Source organism: Polypterus senegalus, chromosome 4, assembly GCF_016835505.1.
Source record: "Polypterus senegalus isolate Bchr_013 chromosome 4, ASM1683550v1, whole genome shotgun sequence".
NCBI classification, from domain to species: domain Eukaryota; kingdom Metazoa; phylum Chordata; class Cladistia; order Polypteriformes; family Polypteridae; genus Polypterus; species Polypterus senegalus.
Window position 1 is genome coordinate 169,464,288 of NC_053157.1, and position 27,189 is coordinate 169,491,476.

General features: G+C 37.1%; 1 protein-coding gene and 1 long non-coding RNA gene across 2 annotated transcripts in view; one reads left to right on the forward strand and one right to left on the reverse strand.

The window, feature by feature from the left end:
• The first annotated feature begins 895 nt into the window (after positions 1–895).
• Positions 896–14,717, forward strand: LOC120527818. The gene is made up of 3 exons (XR_005633409.1): positions 896–3,446; positions 9,381–9,462; positions 14,587–14,717. It is a non-coding gene; the product is annotated as an uncharacterized LOC120527818 (long non-coding RNA).
• Positions 5,811–27,189, reverse strand: part of naa15a (N-alpha-acetyltransferase 15, NatA auxiliary subunit a) — a 116,673-nt gene continuing 95,294 nt past the window's right edge. Inside the window, exons 10-20 of the mRNA XM_039751663.1 lie at positions 26,372–26,444; positions 22,143–22,312; positions 20,417–20,569; positions 19,654–19,782; positions 16,774–16,987; positions 14,948–15,141; positions 13,632–13,740; positions 13,336–13,434; positions 13,085–13,228; positions 8,394–8,491; positions 5,811–7,229 (exon numbers count right to left, since the gene is read on the reverse strand). Of these exons, the coding sequence (XP_039607597.1) occupies positions 7,029–7,229; positions 8,394–8,491; positions 13,085–13,228; positions 13,336–13,434; positions 13,632–13,740; positions 14,948–15,141; positions 16,774–16,987; positions 19,654–19,782; positions 20,417–20,569; positions 22,143–22,312; positions 26,372–26,444 (1,584 nt within the window). The 3' untranslated portion in view covers positions 5,811–7,028. The remainder of the gene's footprint in view (positions 7,230–8,393; positions 8,492–13,084; positions 13,229–13,335; positions 13,435–13,631; positions 13,741–14,947; positions 15,142–16,773; positions 16,988–19,653; positions 19,783–20,416; positions 20,570–22,142; positions 22,313–26,371; positions 26,445–27,189) is intronic.

Below are 27,189 nucleotides of genomic sequence, written 5' to 3' on the forward strand. Positions count from 1 at the left end.
AGCTTACCCAAGGACCGCTGGGTGGAGGGCATTGGGGGTGTTTGTGCACCGCCTCACTAATGAGCCGGATGCACACAACAACTACGACATGAGAAAAAAGCCACACCAGGCACAGGGAGGTCTTACGAGGTGGCAATGCTGACCTGCTGGGCCACTTGTAATAGCCCAATGAATGCCCCAGCTGAATCCTTTTAACATAAAGTGAAGCCGATGAAAGGAGGAGGAGGAGAAAGAGGAAGAGGGAGCAATGAAATGTGCCAGCTACCTTCTAACTGCAAGCAATACAAATGGCACTGAAGAAGGTTTGTGTGACAGAGGTGTCAGTCTGCTCAGAGCTTTCTCCCGTTGTCCACTGGCTAAATATTGTCTGTCCAAAAGTTTCCATTACTCAAGAAGTGGTGCTCTAGTAGGATACTGGCCGTTTACACCATCATGCTATGCGGCTCATGGTGCGTTTACTTAATAGACTTTCAAGTTTGTGTGTTGTCTGAATTTCATCAACTCCCAGAAGAGCACCAGGCACCAGTCGATCACAGGGCACACATACAGTACATTAGCACATCTTTGGGTTGTGGGGGGATCAAACGTGGAGCTTCTCATGGTCAGTCCTGGGGGTCCCCTGGGGCTGCAGGTCCAAGCCATCTCCTGATTTTAATCTTAGTCTTCCCCAATTTCTATGTTTGTTGTCAATCCAGAAATTACACAACATCCATCCATCCATTTTCCAACCCGCGGAATCCGACCACAGGGTCACAGGGGTCTGCTGGAGCCAATCCCAACCAACACAGGGCGCAAGGCAGGAACCAATCCTGGGCAGGGTGCCAACCCACACACTAGGGCCAATTTAGAATCGCCAATCAACCTAACCTGCATGTCTTTGGAGTGTGGGAAGAAACCAGAGGACCTGGAGGAAACCCACGCAGGAAGGACCTGATAACACAACAGGATCTACTAAATGTTATGATAAAGTACCAAAGTATTTGTGTGTTACTTGAAAAAAAAAACTATATTTTGGTATTCAAGACTATCAGAAGCATGATGATTCTCATTCTCTCAGATAGTAAAGTCATCCACAATGGAGATTCTCCCTCACTGTACAATCTAAAGGCGCCTTCTGAAAATACACATTAAGAAACCGCCATCCTAGAAAAAGCAGAGGGACACCACATCTGGAGTAAACGCTGTCGTCGACACACATCTGCACATGACACTCTAAAAAGCACGTTCATCTTCACATAAGAAGCACAAAGTTGGGGTGGGTAGAAGGAGGAATAAATCAAATATAGCCTACACCAGACCTGAAGGTCTTAGCAGCACCAGCTTACTGGCTCACTTGGTGTACATGCAGCCTACTCTGTTTGTGGTGGCAGATGTCAACTCAAAGAAAGACAAACTCTAAAAAGACTGGAGTGCATCCCACCCAGGGGCTTCTCAAGTGTTGGTAAATATGGCTTATGATGAGTTGAGATACTTGGGCCTAACATCTTTAAATATGATGCCCTGCACTCGACTCTGACAGGATAAGCCCTGGCGCTCTGCCCCTCTCAAATGTAATCAAAGTCAACGTCCACTATATTTTGTAACTTCAAGGGTGAGCTTGACTAGATGACACTTTTACGTAGCTGTAATGGAGCCATCTTCCAAACCTACTTATCCAGGGCAGGGTCACTGGTCACAGGGAGTTGGTGCCCATCTTGGCAAGCATTGGGCACAGGGCAGGGGCATCACCGGGACAGGGTACCAACCTTTCTCAGGATGAACACACACACACTGGGGCCATATCAGCAATCCACTGAACATGGCTTTGGGCTATGAGAGGAAACCCATACAGACACGGGTAGAACATGCAACCACAACATGGGGAAAATCCAGGATGTGAACCTGGGTCTCCTTACTGACAGACAGCATTGCTACCACTGTGCTGCCATTTAAGGTGCTTTCTGTTAAAAAGAAAACTCCACTGAATTGACGGCTACATCTGCTCTATGGTTTCAGCAAGTTAATGTGCCTTGGTGTCTCTCAATTTAGGTGGCTAGTCAACAGCTCCAGTTAGACTTACCAGGGGGCTCACTGACCAAGAGTTCACTTTGGGCTGTTCCACTCCAACATGTTCCTATGCTGGAGGCTCCTCTACAGACCAACACACAACCACCACTGTGCCCTTAAGAATACTCCGCTGAAGATGTCCTAGTGTTTAGCAAGAAGATAAAAAGTTAACAGGAAATACAGAACAAGCCCTGGAAGCTCACAAAGTCAAAGGACTAGAGAAGCTCAGGTAGTTGAACAAGCTGCAGCCACGCAGGGCAGAGCTGGGCCTTCAAGAGACACAAGATGGTAAGGAGTTCAGATTGTCCACAGCCTCGAGGACAAAGACATCTTAAAGACTGGAGGAGAGTGAAGGAACACACACACATGGTGAGCTGTAGACCAGGACAGCCACTGTTGACAGGAACTTGAAGACAAAAGACAGAAAGGGAAATAGTGGGGTGACAGTGAGCAACAAAATATTTGAGTAGCAGACACCCCAACGTTGGGTAGCAGTTGGGGGCCCAGCCTTGAAATACTCAGTTAAACATGAAGATAGAAAGGAAGATGTGAAGAAGCAGCATCAGGAATGTCCTGTTCAGTAGCTGACATCAGCAACTACAGTACATCTATAGAGGGAGAGGCAAACATCCAGGTTGAACCTGCTGGACGTTCAGAGGTTAAAGGCACCACAAGGAAATAGTAGGAAGACAACGGGAGAGCTGGGCTCAGACCTGCGGTCTGAAAGATGACAATGAATGGAAGATCTTCAGACAATCTGTAAAAAGGTGACAAAGGTGACAAGTCAGACTCAGTCCTGGAGCTTCCCTGTGGCTGCAAGTATTTGTTCTCACCCGTTCATAGAGCTGGTGTCTTCTCTTACATCTTGCATTCTAAAAAGCACAGCAGAGTTCGTTTTACATTCATAAGCCATTTAGAAATATTTGTGCTTTTATTACAGTTTTAAATGCCCATCTCCCTTTTATGTTTCTTTTTAATGTGCATTTTTAGGTAGGTTCACATATAAATACAACAAGCACCTCCTATGATAGCCATGTCTGTCTGTCTGTCTGTCTGTCTGTCTCAAAGTGACATGCGGCCCACTTAACTCTTGGAGATTTGTTCAGTTTCCACTGAGATATCACAATAATTTGACATTTCAAAATCTCATTGAAAAGCTCTGCTGAATCGGTCAACTCCTCTACCTTCAAACAGAGAAACAAATCTGTGGGACTTCAACTATCAACCAATTTACTGTTTAAATTTGATCTTGAGAGTGAATGGTTTATCGTTGTTTTTTTACTTGTTTGACAGATACTGTGGACGGCCAAGCAGTTATGTTTGATAAGGCAGGCACACCTTGGGATGGAGCAGGGCAGATGTGCACAGTTTGGTCTGCCCGAGTGTGACCATACAAGAAGGTAGGACACATTAGGCATGTCCTTAATTACTCAATGCCACAGTAATGCCACTGTTTGTTTATTCATCGCCATACAAGATGCGTACGATCTGTTACTGTGCCAGAAAGCAGAGGGAGGTCTTGTTATACGCCAACTGCCTTAGACCCATCATGCACTTGGCAGCTTTGTGACCTGTGCTCCCTGAAATCAAAGCGGGTTAAATTACAAGATGTTCATGTCCATAAAAGTTGAAAACAAATAAAAGTATCTTAACCTATATAGAAACGTATGATGGCTCCTAGACGGCTTGGTGACATTTATGTTACACTGACTAGACGTGTACACGACATTTCCACTACACGAAAAACAAACTGATCGCTGCGTTACCTAAAGATTATCATGATTCAGTATTTCAATGCCGCCACTGTAATTTATCAGCTAAACACCACAGTTATCCACGATCTATCATGTTTGGACGAGGCAATGATTTTAACTTGAGACTTCAGCAAAGATTTAAATTCTTTGAAAAAATCTTATGTTTAAGAAATTTCATGTACAACTAGCCTCAGACCTGTCACATCCAACAACAGCACATGGATCTTCTCAGCACTTGAGTTGGATTCTGCCATCAATGAAAGCCATGTCAGCCACATCATATTGTAAAATGCTATTAAAAAGAAGCCAGCACACATGCATTTTAATACCACTTATCTTTGAATATAATTCACTGTTACAAAAAATGTAACAAACAAAACTATGATAATGAATTTATTAACGCAGTGACTAGAAGATTTTCCAAACACTCCAACTTTCAAACCCAGTCTCCAAATACACGTGAAGGTTACATCCTGTGGAGCTTCTTTCTTGTTTTTGTTAGTTTCTCCTGAATAGAATCCTAATAATGATAAATAACAACAAGGAGAGCAGCCACCCAGGCCAAAACTTTGAAAGATGAAAGCCTGTAACTGCTTCAGTGTCAGACCACTCATTAATACTCATTATTGTATTATAATAATGGATTAAATAACCAGAACACCTGGGGGGAAAAAGAGACTAAAAATCACAATGAGGAGGGAAATCTTAACAGCCATTAAAATATTAAATTACTCCCAAATAACATACATAAATGGTTAAAATAAAATGTTTAATTAAATAAATGCAATAAAACTGATTTTGAATTTCTACACTGACCCCAAAATGTGCTTTATTAGGCAGCCACATGGTAAGAACCCCCCATTAGAAGTCACTGGAGAAAGAATGGAGGGGGAGTAGAAGTCAGTCCTGATCCATGAGGAACACCAATGGAGTGTTCTAGACAAGAGGACAAGTTAGGCCATTAGCCACCCAAGCGGTGGTGATAGGAGTTGGACTTGAAACTAAACAACACAGAAGCTGTGATTTTCAATGTAAAGAGAGACAAAATGACCAGAGCATGGATAAATGTCTCAAAAGTTAAAGTAATATCAAAAAGGATCAAGAAAAAGGGTGAAGCAACAAGAAGAGACAACGTGTGCCAGAAGAATAACTTCTGTGAAGGTAGTCAGAGGGTAGAGGATCTAGCAGACCAATAAAAAAGTAATCGTCAGGAACAGGAAGCTTATAGGTCACTGCTGTCAAACGAGCAGAGCCGCATGTGCTAATCGACACGCCATTCCATGGCACCATGATTTGGGAGTGTAGCCTTGAAATGCAGAAAAAAATGTAAGAATGTGTTTAATATACATATACACATATATGCTCACATTTTTTTGGCAAAAGCGTGAAAATATCAGCAATGAACACAAGCTACGTGGTCTTTGAAATTCACCATATAGTTGCCTACATACAATGGCATCAAACACCGTGCGTGTAAGGCAGTCCAAGGACATAATGAATGATGGAGCAGGCGTGCCAGTTAGAGAAATGACAAAGGATTCTGCTGTGAAGACTCAATTATTGAACCAAATAAAAGCAGGACAGCAATGCATGAGGACAAAGGAGGTTGATTTCAAAACGCAGCTAGCACACTTCCAAAGTTACATTTTAGTCCAAATTATGGACACAGTGGCATGTTCACTTTCTCACTGAATGCTTCATTTGAAAATCTGAAAAAACTCTAAAGTCATGAAGTGTTTAAATATTAAAAAATATTCTAAAAGATTAATTAAAAAAAGTAAAAAGGATGACCATTACACCCTTAAAATGTTTGACGTTCTCCAATGAGTAGTACTTCTTCCTGAAGGAAAACAGAAAGAGAAATCGAGAGAATGACAACCACCAACACATGAACATCCAAACTCTTCCAACACCACTGTTACATGGAAGGAGGGCGAGAATCATCACGCACTGGACCTCGACTTTAGTGGCCTGGGTGCAAAAAGACGGCTCCAATAAACCACCAGTTTATTACTTTTGAAAACAGTTTATTGCATTGTATATTTGGTACCTCATGAATGATGACGAGGGTATCAACTTTACAACTGAAAGAGAAGCTGGTCTGGCTGTGAATGAAAAATAAATTGCAGGCACCCCTTGGAGAAAATGTACAAAGTCTGACTTTTCTTGAAACTGTTGATTGAGAAATAATTCTCTTGAAAAAACACCATGGTGTTAAATATTACAAAAAGAAAACAATCTTACACTGTGGAAAAGATCCAGAGGTATCAAGATTTTAATGCAGCACATTACCTCTGCACACACTTGGGGAGTACAGTTTGTAAAGTAGAAACTCTACTTGTCTTTATGTTAACGTTTTTTTTTTCCCCAAAACATTGCAAGAAAAAGGAAGTTTTCCTCCTGAGCAGTTTTGAAGGGGAAAGCTTTAGAAAATCCAGTATGGGCCATATTTAGTGCTTTACCAACGTGTCAACTGCCTTAGACAGAGAGGGAGCGCCTCTTGTTCTTAAATGAAGACAAAGAAAAACAATGAGAGCTAGAGAGGAACATTTTGGAAGATGTAGCATCTGCGTACTTCGGACACCTAAGAGACAGATGCTCTGAACCACTGATTCTCGCATCGCGCTCCGGGCAGTGATCAGGTCGGCTGCCTAGAGCGTAAATGTCTTTTTGCTTCCTGCGAGGTTCCTGCAGCACGTCTGTCTATTCAATGGGTATAACCGAAGCTCTGGTGCTTTACCTGATTGTGCACAACCCTACTGGTGCTAGAGCAGCGTCGCTGCTGTCCCACAGAAACTGCAACTGGAAATCAAACATTGGTGATGCACTGGTAGCACACACCTAACCCCTGTTATTTGTAACAGACCTTTTTTTAGTTTTTATTTTGTATAAATTAGTTTAAAAACATGGGAAATTCATACTAGAACAACGCCAATATCTTTTCTTTTAAATATAACCAGTAATACCTTTTAAGAATATCCTGTTGTGTGCAAATGGTTCCAGAGAATTTACTTTGTTTTTGTGGAATTTATTATTTTTTTTCTTTAGAAGTAGTCAGCAGGATTAAAAAATGTAAAATGGCCTTTTTTTTTTTTTTAAACGTTATCCCAAATTCAATTATATCATTCAGTTCTTTGCGCGATATAAACTTCAAACGCTGTACTGCAGGTGCATGACAAAAATCTGTCGTGGTCAAAAAAGTGATTGGCTCCTCAGTTTTAGTCAGGCTCACATGTCATTGGCCAGTTCCTCTGGCTCAGTTGAGGCATCCCCATTCACTGTAATCTTCATATTCTCCTCATAGCCAGGCGGCATGAAGGCCAGTGTATAGGGGTAAATCTTGTGACAGTCTGCTCTGTAAAGCTCTGCCCTTTCCTTATCATCTCCAAGGCTTCCAGTGTGTAGAGCTTCTAGCACCTCTGTACAGATCTGATGAAGAAATAAAAGAGTTTACTGAAAGTATTATGGACAACGTTGTTTAGTTCCCCGCAGAAACTACTCATCATGTGAACACACACACTCCATATTTTATAGATTATTAAACCATTTATTTAGAACAAAAGAAAGACCAGACTAATGACCAAAGAATCCAAAAAGGAACTTGCTAAATGACCATGCAGCATAAGCAACTGCATTTAAAACAAATGTGGAAAACAAAGAACAGCATGGTGGAAATCCATCAGGAGGATGAAGAGATGTGTGTGGCAAACACCGCAAACTGTACAACATTTAAGAATAAAAGGACTGCTAATGGCTTTGGAGAATTCTGAGGGGGTTAAAGGAGTAACACTGAAAGGAAACAGGCCAGCAGGGTAACCACGACTTTGGTTCTTAAGGAATATAAAAAGAAGCAGTTCAACTTGAAATTCCAGCACGAGAAATTAAAAAAGCCAGTCTGTTATGTCACATCCTAATTTATTTATATGTGTCACTGTATTTGTACGACAATATGAATGTAAGTAATGATGGGTGCTTAGCAAATGAATTTAAAATACAATACTGCTTATCATGCCATGCCATGATGTTTGTTTTTTCTTTTTTTAAAGTAGTCCACAGAAAAAAATGTTTCTGGTAGGTGAAAAAAAAGAGTCAATTTACTGAAGGACCACAAATATTTATGGCTATGGAAGTGTGCTAGTACTGTGTGTGCTGTGCTAGTACTGTGCATGAATTTTGCCTTACAGAAGACGCATACACATCTTCACTTTGCGAGTCCCTCCACAATACACAGAATAAAAGGTCCATAAAAGGGGTCTTGGATTTAACTCTTTCAGGGTAGATGTCAACTTATATCAAACTTCAGAGATAGAGGACAGTAATTAGCTATAAATTGTGACAAAACTCTCCGTTACATTTTAGGTTGACTCTCTTTGATAGAAGGAACGTTAGCTTCATTGATTTTGACCACTGGTGCTGCCAGAGATGCTGAACAGCTGCCAACAGCAGCCATTACAGCGACAGACATTTTATGTTGATATATGGGTGAAACCATTGCTTTCTGTACTTTTCAGAAAACAGAGTTTTTTGGAAAAAATAAATTCTCAACCTTCAAAGAGTTAAGGATGAGCACAAAACTGAATTCCTGTTTCTCACCTGAATGCTTCTATTGTTAAGGGATTCATCAAGTGCTGTGGCAAGTTCTACAGCCTTCTTCTGAGTGGAGCTATCTAAGTAGTACATCATCTTAGCAGCTTGGGGGGAAAGGTGAAAAGGTACAGATCAGTTAACATTCTCAGACAGATAAAAAGAAATGAGTTTTGCACCTAGAAACTAAGGGTGCACAAACATTTTGGCAGCTAATACCAATAACAGAATTCTTTATCAACAATAAACTGCTTGATAAAAAAACAGTAACAGACTTTCAAAAACTGACATATGAAAAGACAGCAAATTCCTGTCTAATACACAGTGTATATTTTAATATTATTATTTACACTTTTTTCTAAAGTGATCAATAACTCCTTTAAATCAGGGTCTGAATTTTGTTCTTTGCGAGAGGTAATTTCCCATCCTGTACTTCAGAATGCCAATAAAAACAGTTGTTTGATTTTCAAGATATCTTAAAGACATTTAATATTAAGTATGTCACTAAAAACAGCACTGGCCTTAATGATCATAACTGTGTTTGTTACACATAAGCCATAGTTTGCAGTTACTCTTATACTCCTGAATTCAAATATATGCCACACATGGTTTTGCTGCGTTTATAGCATTTTTAGTACCAAATTACACTTTTAACTTTGCCCCTTTCAGAGATGGTCCCTGGTTACATTTTTAGATACAGCTTCAGCTTGAAATAAATATAGCATAAAGGGCAGCTCATTGAATGAGGAGACACAAAACAGACAGTCACTTACTTACTAACTACAGGTTGAACCATCATGTAAATACTAGGCCTGGGAAAGTTAACATGTTTATTTTTGCAATTAATGTGGCAAGGCAATCGCGTCAGGCAGTACACAGTTTGGTCAGGGAAGCATTTTTTTAACCAATACAAAACAAAAATACATATCCAGTACTGTATTTATATACTATCTTTAAAAATTTTAATAAAATTTTATTTGAACTTTCAAATTACAGTGCCATGCCACAAGATCAGTATGTGGACCTGGTATTCATTTCCTTGATTTACACATGGTAGCCCTAAAGAAGAGTGGCAAAGGTAAAAATTACGATTTTTTTTTTTCATTTCATGTTTCTGTAAGAATATCAAATCAGTGTTATATCACAAATGTGCAAAATACATTTTCTTTGACTGACATTAAAACCAAATTAAGTCTCTAGTACCTCTGTATTTAACTTGCCAGTCGCCAGGTTATAGGTAGAGCAGTATTTTCCAACCGCTTTTCTGCGGTGGCACACATTTTGGAATCCAAAAAAAATCTCAAAGCACACTTCGATTTTACCAACCACAAAAGCATTAAATGTGCACTTGCTAAACTGTCTGAAGGGGTGCGACTATCACAGATGCAGGCAAAAAACCCAGCAGCTTGGAAGTTGGCGTTCACAGGCACAGCACAGTGAGCTTTGGATGCATTTTCCCAGCTGCTTAGTTCCTTTGCCCACTCTTACAGGTGGTCCTATATGGCATACCTGGATAACTTGAAAAACACTTGTTTACAGTATAATTGTAAAGTCGTTGATGGTGATGAACAACTGAATGTGGCACTTGCAAAGTTATAACACAAATTTTAATATAAGCCCCCCTTTTAAGAGATGCTTATGAATTCAATTAAATAAGTCTTTATCAGTGCATTCAAAGTCAACAGTTGTTTTCGATTGGTTAATTTTACTTTGACACATCTTTTTCTCATATGCCAATTTGAGAATTCATACATTGAATTATGCGATCAATTACATCATTTTTTTTTAATTGATTCCCAGCCATAGAAAATACAAATACAGTAGACCCCCGCGAAGTCACGGTTCAGAGTTCGCGGCCTCAGTCATTTGCAGAGTTTGCCTTAGAACCTATCTAATAATTGTTAGTGGAAACTGCAAATATCCTCTGCGATTTTTATGGTAATACTGTACTATACAGAGAATAGGAAGCAACTGCAGAGGAAAATGTGGCTTGGGATGGTGAAAGTGGTCAATAGAATTTGAAACTGTAACTCCCAGCCGTCCCTGCAGTGACTCCGATTGGTCTTCTGCTGAGGGTGCAGGGACTGTTGGGGTCAAAGGATGTCAGCGCAGCTTTTAAAAAAGGAAGCCGATGACCAAAAGGAAAAAAAAGTTTTTGTAATTTGTGTTTCAAGTTCCTGTCCATCTGCCTTCTGTTGGGTTACTTGTACTTATTCGTTTTGTCCTGGATCGTTTCGTGGTTGGCGTCTGGATTGTCTGCAGTCTGCCTGTGTACAGGAGGACTGTAAGTGGATTCATGGCCATCCTGTAAAGAAAGGGGCGCTCCTGAACACGTCCACCCGTCTTCACCATTTCAGGAACTAGCAGTAGGACTATCTTTACATTCCTATTCAACGTGCGGATCTCTGGACTATCTACGCGTATATTCATCATTACATTTCATCCATTGCCGCTTTTTATTAACTTTTCCATGATTTACTGTACGTGTTTTGTTTGTGCTTTGTTGTATTTAATGTGTAATCACCGTAAGGGGAACAGGGGTGGTATCATTGTTTTCATTTATTTCATTTGTTTTCATTACATTCTTTATTTACTGTTTGATTACCGGTTTGGAGGGAGGGTCTAACCCTCCACCTCACATAAACTGTGGGCATCGTCAGTGAACAGAAACAAAAAAAATATTTTCTGAAATGACCAAAATTAAATATAATTAATTTTGTGTCTGTGCCAATAAGAAAAGATTCACCAATTGTCAATTGTTTTATAATATCACAAATTAAAAACTGATCATGTACAGTAACATCTGCTGCTGACATTCCGTACTTAAGCAAGTGGAGCAGTTCACCTCACTGAATGCATTGTATTTAAAGGAATACTCCACTAAAAACAGGATATAATTTTTATATATTTCTTACCCCATGTAGTTTTGAGTGATGGCCAAGAAACATTTTTAATTTCATGTTTTTATGGAGAACAAACACAGTGGAAGCAAATACTGACCAACTCTGGGCAACTGCTAACAACATCAAAAACTTCAATGAAAATAATCTTCCCATTACTTTCGGAGCATAATCCCTACGTCAAGCCATTCAGTCATATTGCTCACTACATGCAAAATGCATGTATTTTCAACTGAAATATTGAATAAGTAACTCCAGAATTTGAAAACAGGCCACCAACAGGAAGCCCTTTCACATGGAATTGCTCTTTAGAATACAAGACCCACCCCATGTGAAAGGGCTTCCCATTTGTGAACTACTTTCATTTGTCAATTATTTAACAATATTTTAGCAAAAAATCCATGCATTTTGCATGTTATGAGGATAAGATTGGGTGACTTGACATGTGGATTATACAACATGAGTAATTTGAAATTTTTTTCAGGGATGTTTTGGACAGTGTGTGTGGTTGTCCTATGTTGGCCACCACTGGCTCCCATTCTACTAGAAACATTATGTCCATTCTCCACAAAAGCCCTAGACGGTATTTCTTTTTCAATCGTCACTGCAAAGTAACATGAGGTAACAGACAAAAAAAAAAATACATACTGTATAATTTCTGGGTGGAGTACTGCTTTAAAATAGCATCTTCAAACCCCACTCCAACAACCTTTTTTTATTAACCTATGATCTTGTTTTAAATAAATGGAAGAAACCTTAATTAACCAGAAAGCAAAAGCCATTGTTCTTGAGAATGTAACTGTAGCAAACAGTTGGTAAGTACTGATGTAGAGCTGCTTGTTATGCAGATTTACTAAAGTAACAGTTTCATGTTACATTTTAAGACACTGAAAGACAATGAGGCAGAAAGCTGCCAAGGCCCGACATACTGCTCCAGTGTATTAACAAACACCAAGCTGAAGCAGGCCGCAGAGCAAGATAAACACAAAAAGACTGTGGTGCTGACTGATCACTATCCAATAATACAGGATAACTCCAAGTATATAGGAAGTGAGGCAGATGGTTGACAAAATCTAGTCAAGTTTCAATTCACTTCATGGGTCAACGTTCAATTCTTTGTACTTCTATGTTTTTTCCAGTGTTGTTTATATTCTATTGCATGCAGGTACGGCTACAGAAGCAAAGTACATTTACACACTTAAGTGAGGGGGTACTATTTTAGCTCCAACAAAAAAGAAAGAAAGCTTCTAGATTCCTGCTGGGAGCCAGTTTGAAAAAATGGAACATTTTTGTACTCAATGAATGCAATTGTAAAAAAATTAATGTTTAGATGAACAGAATTACAGATTGTTTGTTTACTGGATATTCAAAATTTAACCTACAGTGCCGAAGAAAGCAGAAAACCAGACAATTATGGTTGGATAACCAAGTAAGGAGAACTGAAAGCCTTTAAAAAAACATTTAAAATATTACTTAAAATTGTTACTTTTACCATCATGGTTTCGAATCATCTACATGACGTGTGCCATGAAATATACACAGATTTGACAGTTTTTCTAAAAATAAATAGACAGGTGATATCCACCACAAAATTAATTGGTTTAACTCTACCATAAAAAAAAAAAAACATTTGTGTACTGTAATTGTATCAAAGATTTTTGCAATTTGTCCCCACTGTACTATGTGGCCAATTCATTGTTAAATAAAAAAAAAGATGGAAGACAAAGGTCAGTCAAATGCAGATTTCACAATAAGGACATACAGAACAGGACAGCTCTGTTTATATTAATGTCACAATACCTGCTACTCTGTGCGGAACGGAATTTGAGTGCTTTTGAAGGAAGGCTTCATTGAAACTCTTAGCATTAGTTTCCCCAAACAATCGTTTTGTCTCCTGTTGCAAAACTGTGCGTACTGCTTCCGGTAAGTCTTTGCTTTCTGACACTGCAACATAAACAGATACAATTCAACAGGGTATTTCAGGCTTTTTCACAGAACAGATTCTGTGATTTTTATCATGTACCACTCAACTTAAATAATACAGTACTTACTCCCTTTAAAAAATCGGACTAAACATTGATGAAGCCAGGGGTGGTCAGGATCAATAGCAGTTGCTCTCTTTACTGACTGCAGCATAAGAAGAAACTTTTCTAGAAACCAATATAAAAACAAGGTTTATTAATACACTTTTTCATGGTCAGCTAGAAAGTTTATATTTAAAGACGAGTGGCTAACACAAACACTTAAATGACTCTGGAATTACAAAAAAATGTTCTAGAGTATAAAGCACCTCATACAACTTCTTTTCTGAAGAATCTGAATCTGGTCAATTTTAAATGCAACATACCTTTTCTAAAATAGATTTCAAACGCTAAGAGGTGAGTTTCAATTTTATTTTTAACTAGGTTTTTCAATGGCGTCAAGAATTTAATAGCTTCTTCCAGTGGATTCTCTACCTGGTTTAAAAAAAAAAAAAAACATAACAAAGAGCACAGACCTTAAGAAAATGTACTGAAACTAAATTAAGACCTTAAAGAAATATAAAAACAGGGTGCAATTAACCAAAAGCATTTAGAAAACAGTTTACATATAAAATCAACACAGAATAACTTCATAATAAAACTGAGGATGACCCATATTACAGATCAACAACTAATTATTAAATTGTATACATTTCACTGACCTCTGTATGAGCAGGAAAAGAAAAGTTTTTAAGTTAAAGCTACCACTTTCTTTTTCATGACTGCATCAGAGGAAAAGCTCTGAAGAGGGCTAGTTCTCTCTTTCCTGTTAGAAGTTTTATTATTTAATTTCCTTTCTTTTGTTTTGCTACATTTAAACCATGATTCTAGCAAGAACCAAATTTTACTAAGAGATAAAATGTCTTTTTATTGCATTTACATTTTTTAAAATTTTATTTATGAGTACTTTAAGCACTTATTGATCTAAGGAGACATCTACTCCTTTGGCTGTTTGCAGATGCTAAGTTTTAGGTGTGCTTGTATATAACGTGTGAAGCACATATTGAGATGGCCATGTCCGTCTGTCTGCATTGAAAAATTCAAACCCCCATGGACTAATTTTTTGAAATGTGGCACACCTAGTCCTCAAGGAAATTTGTCAAGACAGTTCAGTTTTCATTGAGATAACTCAAACAGGTCGCACTGTACACAGTTTTAAAATTTCAAAACCTCCCACTGGAAACCACTGGCGAATTTGCAAACTTGTGTATCTTATAATAAAAAAATGTTCTATGTAACATAAACTATGAATTACTTTACTATTTCAATTTTCACCAGCAGGCTGCATGGACTGGAAGTCACTATCACAAGCTGTTTCAAAGCATGCTGGCTGGTGGGCAGTCCTCTTTTGGCAAGTCCAGCTGGGTGTACGCAGAACACTGCATGCATCTCATTCCTCCTTATGTGTTAAGTTGTAAGAGGCAAGTTAAATAATCATACTAAATGTAAAAGTATAAACTGTAAGTACAGAAAGCAAAATGTTACCTAAATTAGACTTAACATACCCTGTGGTGTATAAGCCATTACACATTGTCCAAATCTTATTTGTACCTTGAGTGGTTTGTTTGTTGTATGTCCTAGATGGATATACAGTAAGGAGGTTCACAGTCACAACCACATAATTTAAATTACTGGGACTTACCTTGGCAAGTTTTTCTGGTATCAGCTCTTCTTTGGGTCCACCAATCTCCTCATCTTCATCCTCCTTCTTTTTCTTCTGGTTTTTTAGCTGTTTCTCCTTTTCTGCATTTTTTTTCTCTTCCTCAAGCTGTGCTTTCTTTTGAGCTCTCCTCTGCTTGTTTCGCAGTTTCTTTAGCTCTTTATCCGAGAGATTTGCTGAAAGGAATACAAATATTTGAATAAAAATTATACTTAGCATTTCACAAACTGTGCTGATGAAAGTGGAGCTGCAAATAAAATAGTTACTATTGAAGAACATATTTTCACAATGGCTCAAAAAAAGTTACAATTTTAAATGAAATTAGAATAATTTTAAAAAGTTATCTAAAATAATCAGAGTACAATGCAATACACGGGGATTAGCTATTACAAAAATTCAGAATGGCATGATAGTTTTAAACCTGTCTAGACTTAAGTACCACTCACTCTCCCTTCTTTTAAGGAGCGAGATGCACAGTAGTAGTCTACAAGAGCCAGAGCAAAGTGAAAATACAAGACACCTTGCCATTACTTTAAGGAACAGGCAGCTAGAGAACTATTATGGGAATTTGAGCCTTTAAAAATAATATACTGTATTACAGTTAAACAGTTAGTGAAGCCATTGCTATATTTTAATAGTATGACAATCTCTGCAGACATTTACAACTCTTTTTTTTTCTTTCTCAGCAGTATCCTGTGGTGGCATTTGGTAGCTTTTAAATTTTAGTGAAGACAGCCCTTCTAGTAGGTAAGTTTGGCTCTCAGAGTGAAATGGAAATACAGTAATCCCTCCTCGATCACGGGGGTTGTGTTTCAGAACCCCCCGCGATAGATGAAACCATATGTTTGTATGGTTATTTTTATATATTTTAAGCCCTTATAAACTCTCCCACACTGTTAACATTATTAGAGCCCTCTAGACATGAAATAACACCCTTTAGTCAAAAGTTTAAACTATGCTCCATGACAAGACAGAGATGACAGTTCTTTCTCACAATTAAAAGAATGCAAACATATCTTCCTCTTCAAAGAATGCGTGTCAGGAGCAGAGAATGTCAGAGAGAGAGAGAGAGAGAGAGTGAGCGAGAGAAAAGCAAAAAATCAAAACGTGCTTTTGGGCTTTTAAGTATGCCGAAGCACCACGATAAAGCAGCATTTTTTTAGAGGAGCTTCGTATCCTCTAGGCAAACAGCCCCTCTGCTCACACCCACGTCAGGCGCAGAGAATGTCAGAGAGAGTGAGAGAGACAGAGAAAAGCAAACAATCAAGCACCGTACTTGAAGCATATCGTATATCATTGAGGAGTTTTATTTAATACGTAATACGTGCTCTGATTGGGTAGCTTCTAAGCCATCCGCCAATTGTATGAAATCAACTAGGCAAACAAACTACGGAAGCATGTACTTTTAATTAAAAGACCCATTGTCCGCAAAAATCCACGAACCAGCGAAATATCCGTGATATATATTTAGATATGCTTACATTTAAAATCCGCGATAGAGTGAAGCCGCGAAAGTCGAAGCGCGATATAGCGAGGGATCACTGTACTGGTAATATTAGTGATACTGTATATGGAGCAGCAGGAATGTACTATTTCTGCAAAATTGTTTATCTTCAGATAAATGTTAAATACATTTCTATATAACATTTTGTTACTTTGCTGTAAATATACTAAATATGTCCAGCACTTTGCAACTTGTTAATTGACCAATACACCTGATTAAAACAAGTGAATTTAAACTGAGTTATCCTGAACAACAGATCATTTATTTTAATATAGTACTATAAATCCATAACATTTAACTATACCTGTGTCTGCTTCCAACTCCTTGTTCTCATCTGTTAATGGGTTGTCATGTAGAGTCAAGTATATCTCAATTGCGGTTCTTGCCGCCTTGAAGTAGAATGGGTGCATACGCAAAACATCTTCTAATTTTAGCAAATCCACATAAGACCGCAGTGTCATTTTCCTCATGCAGTATGTGTGAAAGTCAAACTGGTCATCTGTAATCTCCACAAAATGCTAGTGAACACATAATATAGAGAGGAAATAAAATGGAAACTCAAATTAAAAACAGAGGATGTACTAATACAGTCATATGAAAAAGTTTGGGAACCCCTCTCAGCCTGCATAATAATTTACTCTACTTTCAACAAAAAAAGATAACAGTGGGATGTCTTTCACTTCCTGGGAACATCTGAGTACTGGGGTGTTTTCCGAACAAAGATTTTTAGTGAAACAGTATTTAATTGCATGAAATGAAATCAAATGTGAAAAATTGGCTGTTTGGGTCCCCTTGTAATTTTGCTGATTTGAATGCATGTAACTGCTCAATACAGATTACTTGCAACACAAAATTGGTTGGATTAGCTCATTAAGCCTTGAACTTCATAGACAGGTGTGTCCAATGATGAGAAAAGGTATTTAAGGTGGTCAGTTGCAAGTTGTGCTTCCCTTTGACTCTCCTCTGAAGAGGGACAGCATGGGATCCTCAAAGCAACTCTCAAAAGATCTGAAAACAAAGATTGTTCAGTATCATGGTTTAGGGGAAGGCTACAGAAAGCTAGCTCAGAGGTTTAAACTGTCAGTTTCAACTGTAAGGAATGTAATCAGGAAATGGCAGGCCACAGGCACAGTTGCTGTTAAAGCCAGGTCTGGCAGGCCAAGAAAAATACAGGAGTGGCATATGTGCAGGATTGTGAGAATGGTTACAGACAACCCACAGATCACCTCCAAAGACCTGCAAGAACATCTTACTGCAGATGGTGTATCTGTACATCGTTCTACAATTCAGCGCAATTTGCACAAAGAACATCTCTACAATTCAGCGCAATTTGCACAAAGAACATCTGTATGGCAGGGTGACGAGAAAGAAGCCCTTTCTGCACTCACGCCACAAACAGAGTCGCTTGTTGTATGCAAAGCTCATTTAGACAAGCCAGATTAATTATGGAACAAAGTGCTTTGGACCGATGAGAAAAAAACCGAGTTATTTGATCATAACAAAAAACGCTTTGCATGGCGGAAGAACACCACCGCATTGCAAGAAACACACCTACTGTCAAATCTGGTGGAGGTTCCATCATGCCGTGGGGCTGTGTGGCTAGTTCAGGGACTGGGGTCCTTGTTAAAGTCGAGGGTCGGATGAATTCAACCCAATATCAACAAATTCTTCAGGATAATGTTCAAGCATCAGTCACAAAGTTAAAGTTACGCAGGGGTTGGATATTCCAACAAGACAATGACCCAAAACACAGTTTGAAATCTACAAAGGCATTCATGCAGAGGGAGAAGTACAATGTTCTGGAATGGCCGTCACAGTCCCCTGACCTGAATATCACCAATAATCTATGGGATGATTTGAAGCAGGCTGCCCATGCTCGGCAGCCATCAAACTTAACTGAACTAGAGAGATTCTGTATGGAAGAATGGTCAAAAATACCTCCATCCAGAATCCAGACACTCATCAATGGCTATAGGATGCATCTAGAGGCTGTTATATTTGCAAAAGGAGGCTAAGTATTGATGTAATATCTCTGTTGGGGGTTTCCAAAATTATGCACCTGTCTAATTTATGATGATGCATATTTTCTGTTAATCCAAAAAATTTAATGTCGCTGCTGAAATACTACTGTTTCCATAAGGCATGTTATATATTAAAAGGAAGTTGCTACTTAGAAAGCTCAGCCAATGATAAACAAAAATACAAAGAATTAAGAGGGGTTCCCAAACTAATTCATGACTGTAGCTGTTCTAAGTACTATCTCATAAATACTCTAAACATTGTAACAACTGAGGAGTATTTTATTTTAGATTTAGTGGAAAAGAGCATTTTCTTGTTTAAAAGGAAAAACAATTATTGCAACTTGAATCAATTTTAATTCAAATCTATTGGTTTTAAATTAAAGTTCCATGAATGGTGAAGCAGGAGATACTTAGAATTATACAGTTATACACACTGCATCTTAATTCCCTTAAGAAAGAAGCTATGAAAATTTTAAGAACCCGGTATACTATGAGGCAACTGAGAAGAAAAAATGATAGATAAAGAATATTTCAGCTTTAACTGTTACTTTAAATATGCAGGTGTTTTATTCAAGAACAGGAAAGTGAAAGTATTTTGAGTATACTTCCTTATGAGAATCATACACTTACTGAAAGCTCTTAAACTGACTTAGATTTTGAGAAAAGCAGCACAGTTGTGAACATTACAAGCAGGTTTTTTCCTAAATTTCTCTACTCTATAGTGTGGATAAAAGTGGAACTGCAGCAAAATCTGAAGCATATTTCAAATGCAATTAACTCAAGTGAACAATACTACATGTGCAATCGCACACATCTTAACAAAAGGCTCAACATAAAATCTGTGCCAGGATATAGCGTTTAAAGTTTAATAGGAATCTGCATTTATTTCCAAAATCCAAACTTAAACGCAGTTCTTTAATACAAGCAACTTAACTGACATTTAATAACTTGTTCTTCAAACAATTCTAGTGTAAATTAAGGCATTCTGCATTTGACTTTATATGTTTTATTATGTATAATGATGAAAAATTTAGAAGATCTCTAAGAAATAGTTTCTCTTTGTGTTTTGGAGTGAACTACTGTGCTTAAAGAAAACATGTAATTCCCAATTCAAAACAATAGATAAGTGAGCAGACTGTTCAAAAACATAAAATCCTACTTACTCTTTCAATTTCATGGCACTTTTTCAGTGCTTCTCCAAATTTGTTCATTGATTTGTACGCTAATGCACACTCTGTTTGGAACCACATACATTGCATTTCATTAAGATTTTCCACAGCTGAAGCCCCTTCCTACAAAGACAAACGGGTAAAACACATGTTATTAGTAGAGTAGAGAAATACCCAATAAAGAACAGTGTGCCAAAACAAAAAAACAATAAAAAGGTACATTTGCTAGGTTTCTAATCTGAGTAACTTTGCTGCCGTGGATGAGGATGGTTTCACAGTTTCTGTCTCTTGTGAGAGCCATGTTAACTGAAGAGCTAGTTGTGCTGGTGCTACAGACACGTTTTTGGGAATCTGACTGGGGTACTGTGAAGGGAAAAGCACCATTATTCTTTGAACATTTTGAATGTTCAAATGCCTTTTCTACTATTAGTTCATTTTTGTTTAGTTTATGCGAGCTTTGGACTTACAAGACCAGCAATAGACAAAGAAGCAAACAACATATTTTGACTATCTGAAAAAAGCTAATTTTGAAAGATTTGTACGCTAAGCCTAAATCATACCCAACACTATCAAACTACTTTCCTTCTAATAATGCTCATATATAACAAAGAACATTCATTTTTAAATTTTATTACCTATTTGTACCATAGTCATAGTGCTCTGAAAGTAATTTGAAATGTGTTACAGATTTTAAAAGGAAACATTTATAATGGAACAGTCTTGATCAATCATATTTGATTTAAGGCCAATTGCTTACCCTTGTGAATTTAGAACACATCTCTTCAGCTTCCTTCACCATATTGGCCTTTAACATATATTTTGCGCACTTTGAATTGATAAATCTATCAGCAGTATCAAGTGCCTGGGCTTCATCCATCCACCGTGCTGCCTCTTTGATGTTACCAGCGTGCTGTTTTTGGGGAACAAAGACAAATTACAACAAAATGAGGAGTGGATCTGGGGCATGATCTATTATGTATTACTTTTCAACAACTGTGCATTAGTGTACGCAAAACTATGTTAATAAATCTGCCCAACCAATTAATAAATCTGTGTGTTAATGGTCAGAGTAACTGAAAGATTATTATTTGCCTGACAGTAATGTGACAAATGATTACTTAAATGGGGTGATTTGTGGCATCTCCTTTACTTTTTTTTTTTAAACAAACACATAGTGATGTCCAATTCTAGTCCTGGAGGACTTCCAAAGAAAACGGTGAAGAGGAAAACGATAAAGAGAATTAACAACTTAAAGCTATGGCAAACTTATACTTTTACATTTCATATAAATGTAAAACACACATTGCTACTCTTTTATAAAGAGTTAGATCAGGCAGGGTAAAATGACAAGAATTTAGCAATTTTGAAATTGGTTTCAAAATTACTACCACAGGGGATCCTCAGAACAAGAACTGGGCACTCTGCAAATTAAAGCTTCTAGTGTGCGTTTATTACTATCTACATATTCACTGCATTTATATCCACATATTGCTTAGTGTTATGCTATATTCTAAGTAAGGTGTCATCCATAAGTTGTACGTAGATATACATTTTCATTTAAATCTACATAGTATATATACCAATCACCTTTCAGGTGTTGAATATCATAGCATGTCAAAATGGAATAAACTAAATAGCAACTGTTACTCCTGATTGACAAGTAACAAAACTACCCTGCAAAAATGTATTCTGAAATGAATAGTGCAGGCATTAGAACAGCCTTTGAAAATCGAACCTAAGTGTTCTACTGTTAAATTAAAAGACTTTAATTTAAAGGCCATTTTAAAAGATCATTTTACTATCATTATAAATGTCTTACATTTATTGTAGTTAACTATAATAAACCAAAATAAAACAATGCCATTGTAATTTATAATCATTTTATGTATTTTATTCCATTTAACTATTCTTTTATAGATTGCTGTACCTTTTCATGTGATTATTTCATAATTGCCATTTTACTTAGTTCAAACGGTATTCCATATAGTTTATCAACCTCTACAAGCAATATTTTACTTGATTTTATTTTTAAGGAAAATATTTAATGAGGAATAAACAGAAATGTAGCAAACAATAAACGAACTAACATGGTAAACTAACTCAATACAATGTTTAGAAATACATACAAGACAAAAACAGCAGATGAGTAAGTGGCACAAAACTATAATAATCTACAAAACAAAAAAAGTAAAATGTACACTGATTAAAAGTTTTTCATGAGTAGGAAAAACTGACATATTCACATGAAAAAATAAGTGGAATCTTCTCAACCAAAACCTATAATAAATGTGTTTCTCCCGCTAATTCTCTCCAGAATTTTAAATGGTCTTTATTAAGAGATTGTCAGATACACAGTGGATTTCAAGGCTGATAAAGTTTTGTAATAAACAAGCATAAATGTAACTATATACCTGTTCCCTTGAAGACTATCTTGTTTAAAAAAAAAAAAAAAAAAAGACTCAAATCAGAATCAAAATTATTACCTTATAGATTTTGGCTTTGACAAGGAAGAGTTCTATAAGTGTAGGTGTGCTTTCAATAGCAGCATTTATATACTCTAATGCCAGGGAGTGTTGCCCAATTTGATCATAATGTTGGGCTAAAAAGTACTGAACCCACAGTAGAGTTGTTGGAGGTTCTTCTTTTCCATCATCTGTAAGACACACAAGGGACATTCCAATAGCTTAATTTTTTTAACCATTAACACAGTATAATGAACATATGGTATGTGTTTATATGCAGGCCATTTTGAAAAGATTTAGGCCATTTCATTTTTTTTTTAATTTTGCTAAAAATAAGTGATTTACACAATTTACCTTTGCAAAGAAATCACCATTTCTACAAATGTTCTTTATTGGAATGTTCATACATTCCTAGGCCGGCTGAGATATATACATTTACCAGTTTCTTCTTTGAAATTTCCTCAGTTTTCTCTTCCTTTGCCATGTCTGTGACACTTTCTGGGGGAATTGCTCCTCGGACATCCTAAACATTTCAACAGGCTCCTTTTGATGCAGTGAAACAGAGGTCCTGCCTTATTGCTCAGCTCCTACCCTATCACAGACAGCGGATACCAGCAACGTCATATTGGTCACTTGTAATTGTGGACTCTGTATTAGTCATCACCCAGAGTAGGTTATCATAAGTGAGGACGGAGTTATAATCTGACCAGTAAATGTAAAACTTCTTCCAAGAACTTAGCTACAGCACCATTACCTGGTTCAGGGTCTGCAAAACTGCTTTAGCTGTACTGATTTGTCACCTGTGAAAAAGACACTGATGTACTTGAACTCCTTTATGTAAGGGGGACGAATCATCCATTACTTGCAAGGGGCATGTCACTCTTTTCCAGAAGAACAACACGATTGAAGATTTGGAGGTGCAAATTCTCGCCTTAATAGCTGCAAGCTGCTCCGATGAGCAATGGAGATCAGTTTGAGAGAATTGTCGTCTGAAAATAGCAGTTGAGTTTGAGAGCATTGTCGTATGAAAATAGCAGTGATGTAACCCTGAGGCTCTCCAAAATTGATATTCTGCACATGAAAATCATGTACAGGAGAACAGGCAAGATGCAGCCATTAGGCAGATCTGAATGGGCTCTCCTTAATGCAGTCAGTTTAACCCAATGTTCATTCTGCAAATACAGAGACTAAATGGAAAGCAGAACTACTCCTGGAACCTCTTGTTTATATAGCACTTTCCACAGGATACCATTAAGTATATGGCCATAAGCTGTTTAAAACTGTATAAGACTATATAAACACACATAGACAGGACTTGCAAAATCCTGACTTCTATAAGTAGTAAGACAAGAATAAAAAGTTGGTCCATTGTTTCAGGGACAGGGCAGAATCAACAGGATTCCTGGACCTATAATATTACTACTATAGATGGTACTGTCCCTGAACAGGCATATTTGCCAGAATATTCTCACAATATCAAATGCTTTTACTATTTAGCTATGGATTTATGCACCCTTTACTTTTACCACTATGCAGATTTTTAACAACAGCAGTGACCTGAGGCACAGATATGGAATAGATTCTGCCACAGGGACCTCTATGCCTTCCCCCCAAAAAAAATTTATGTTAAAATTTCCCTGCCCTTAATAAAAGCATTCTAGACATTCTTTATGAGTTATCAGAAAGTTTGCCAGAACCTCTGTGGTCATCCAAATATAATTCATGGCTTTGTCAATCTCCACCCACATACTGGCATTTGCTCTGACCACCACTACAGCCTCTACCACTCAGTCAAATCTTAAAAGAGTTTTTTGCTGATAAGCACTCACTACACCTGCTAAGTCACTCCAATTTTAACAATGTTGAAATAGTTTCATTGCAACTACTTAGCACGATATCTCCTTTTTATAAATTGTTGAAAAAGAAAAATTTAAGTATAGTTGTTGAGTTGTTGTTGTTATGCAATGCAAATGAGAAATTAATGACATTAAACTACAAACTTATGAGTGAAAAAGTTAATTTGTAGAAGGGGTAAACCTTTTAATTTTGTCCTTTTGTCGCATGAGGCATCATAGAAAGTTCTGGTAATAGTTATGCAATGAACGATACCAGATATATCACTTGCTAAAATTCCTTCAGTGCAAATACTCTATGAAACTATTTGAAGGGTGTCTAAAAATTATATAATGGAAAGAATGCAATAAATAGAACTTCAAACCCAATGGTTCATGGGTTCTAGAAAGTTTTTTTTCCCTCACATAACTCAGCTTTTTATAGCACCTGGTAACTAAATTCAGGAAATAAACCTTTAATAGCTACTATACGTCACATGTGGTAAAGCTCTCAAATTCAATATTGTTTCTTACTATAGGCTATAGGCATATTTCATGTGCTAGCAATTAAAAGGTGTAGGAAATGAAAGCAAGTGTGTACAGGGCAATGTTTCATTAATTGTCCAACCATAAATTACCTGAGGACAGATGCTTGTTGTAGGCATTGCATCAGTAGTAACCTTGCATACAAATAAAAAAGCAAGAGAACTGGTGCAAGCCAACTCTTTCATGGAAGACAAACCCACATCCAGTTTAGACAAGAACTGTTTGGTTAAACAACACATCTGTTTTGATGTTTTTGGACATGAAGTCTATTATGTAAGCTTCACATTCATTGGAGCCAAGCTGTTTGGCTATCTGATAACTATTGATCTGCAAGGGTTTGATTATTACTTGGTAGTTCATATTGGACAAGTAATTTGCCCTTTGACTAAACAATAGGAATACAAGGAAAATGGAGCACTATTAAAATTTGGAAGACGCTAGGGTAATCTCCCAGAATGCCTCTCTGTGTTCTTAGCCATTATTCACCACAAAATATATTTTTGTAGTTACAATACTTCTGTTACTGTATATAATTTTGAGTTTGTTAATAAACTGTTACTCACTATTAATTACATCTGATCTTTGATTAACATCAAAATGGTATAATCCTTTATCCTATGGAAGCATGCTGGAAACTCAGCTTCTGAGGTTCACAGACTGAATATTCATAATTAGTGAGAATTCTGTCCATAGTTAGGTTTGAATTAAATGTAACACACAAATTTAAGCTGCCTAGCCTCTGAAGTTTTATTCTAAAACATATGCTAAGGAACAGCGTTTAGTCTCTGTGGATGTTATAATCCTTGTAACACATACTAAGATAGCTACTTAGCCCCTGTGGTTTCATTATAAAGCATATGCTAGTTAACCTCCTTAGCGTTAGACCCGAGCATCACTCTGGCTGTAAAACCACTGCTAGAAGTGTTAGTCCCGAGTGTTACTAGGGAAGCAGTATAGACTCTTCTAGTGTTAAATCCCAAGGATTATTTGGGTTGTAAAATTGCCAACAGCGTTGTTGCTAAGCATTACTCATGCAATGGTATAGGCATGTCTTGCGTTAAGCGTCAGACCTAAGCATTACCCAGACAATGGTGTAAATGTGCCTTCTCCTAGCCTCAAAACGCTTCTCATCAGCAGTGATGAGGAGATGAATCTGTCTGGCAGTCAAACTGAAATGGTCAATAAAACCGAAAGTGATTCTGGTGAATCCAAAAGTGACGCTTGCATCACTCATACATGTGCAGTTCATATTCATCATCATTATTAAAGTTTCTACGTTTCTGACTTTGTACTTTTAGTGTTTTGCATGCTTTACAGTAGAAAGATGAGATTTAATAAAAATGTAATTTTTCGTTCAAGACAAAATATGCAATGCTTTTAACATGTTTTTTGAGAAAAAAATATAACACTAAGGAGGTTAAATGGTCATTAACTTATGACATTACATATAAAAGGTGACTATTAGCTATTGCTATATTTCCTTCTGGGTATATAACCTAAAACTTTTTTTTTTTTTAAAAAAACAAAGGTTAATGGTAACTCAAACAATACAGTAGTTTAGAATCAATTCATAACTTGCTGTAAAAATCTTTAAATATAAGTAATAAATAACAATAAATTGTAGTCAGATTAAGAGATCTGCACCCTTAAGTCATCACTGGTTAAAAGGTTTGACAATGGAACATTAATTGTTGCTGAAATAAAAATTAAAACAACAAGCATAAATGCACAATTAATAAATGCATAACATTAATACAAAGCTAAAAAGCCTACAATAGAAATAGATTATAAAACCTTAACACAAAATGTGCAATTTTTGCAAGAAGTTTTGAGATTTCTTACTTGTTCACAGATTAGGTTTACAGTACTTACCATGTTTGTTAAACATGCGACAGCTTTTTAAAGTGGTTTCAAAGCCAACTACCAATTCTTCTATTATTGACACCTGTAAGTTAAGGGCCACAAAAAATATATCAAATTTTGTGAAAGAACAGATGGCCCAAAAGATATGACTAACCAAAAAAAAAAAAAAAAAGTAGAATATTTAATTACATATTAATTCAAATAGGCGGTAAACAGGTTTAGAACGTTTAACCTGGTAAGTCTGGTATATGGCAAAATATTTTAATACATATTATGCACAAATGCAACAGTTTACAACATAATTAGTTCTGATCCAATCATATTCCACTGTATGTAAAATGCTAATTTATCACAATATAAAGAAGAAACTTCCTTTGATTGCATTTGTATCATTTTCATAAGGATCATTCCATGTCAAATCAACCAATGGCCTACACACTTCAGACTCAAGAAATTTTGGAAAATTTACCAGGTGTACCCATGTTAGTCCAGAAGACACCCTATAAAATTTTCTTGTGATGCAAGATCAATACTTCCCAAGATACAGCCAGCTGGTGTGGAGGGGAGGCAGGTGTTATTTTATCCGGCCACATTTTTTCATCAAATTTGACAAGACCATAAGAACTAAACCACCCAGCAAGCTCTGACTTTGCAGTTTGCTACATTAATTGGTATAGTATTTGATCAAATTAAAACATTTGGTCCAGATGGCCCTGCATGGTCAAAGCAGCCCCATGAAATTTACCAAAATTTAATTTGAGTTTTTGGCTTAGCTTAGACCTCAGAAACACATATTTGCAAACACCACAGATTTTTTATTTTTTTCC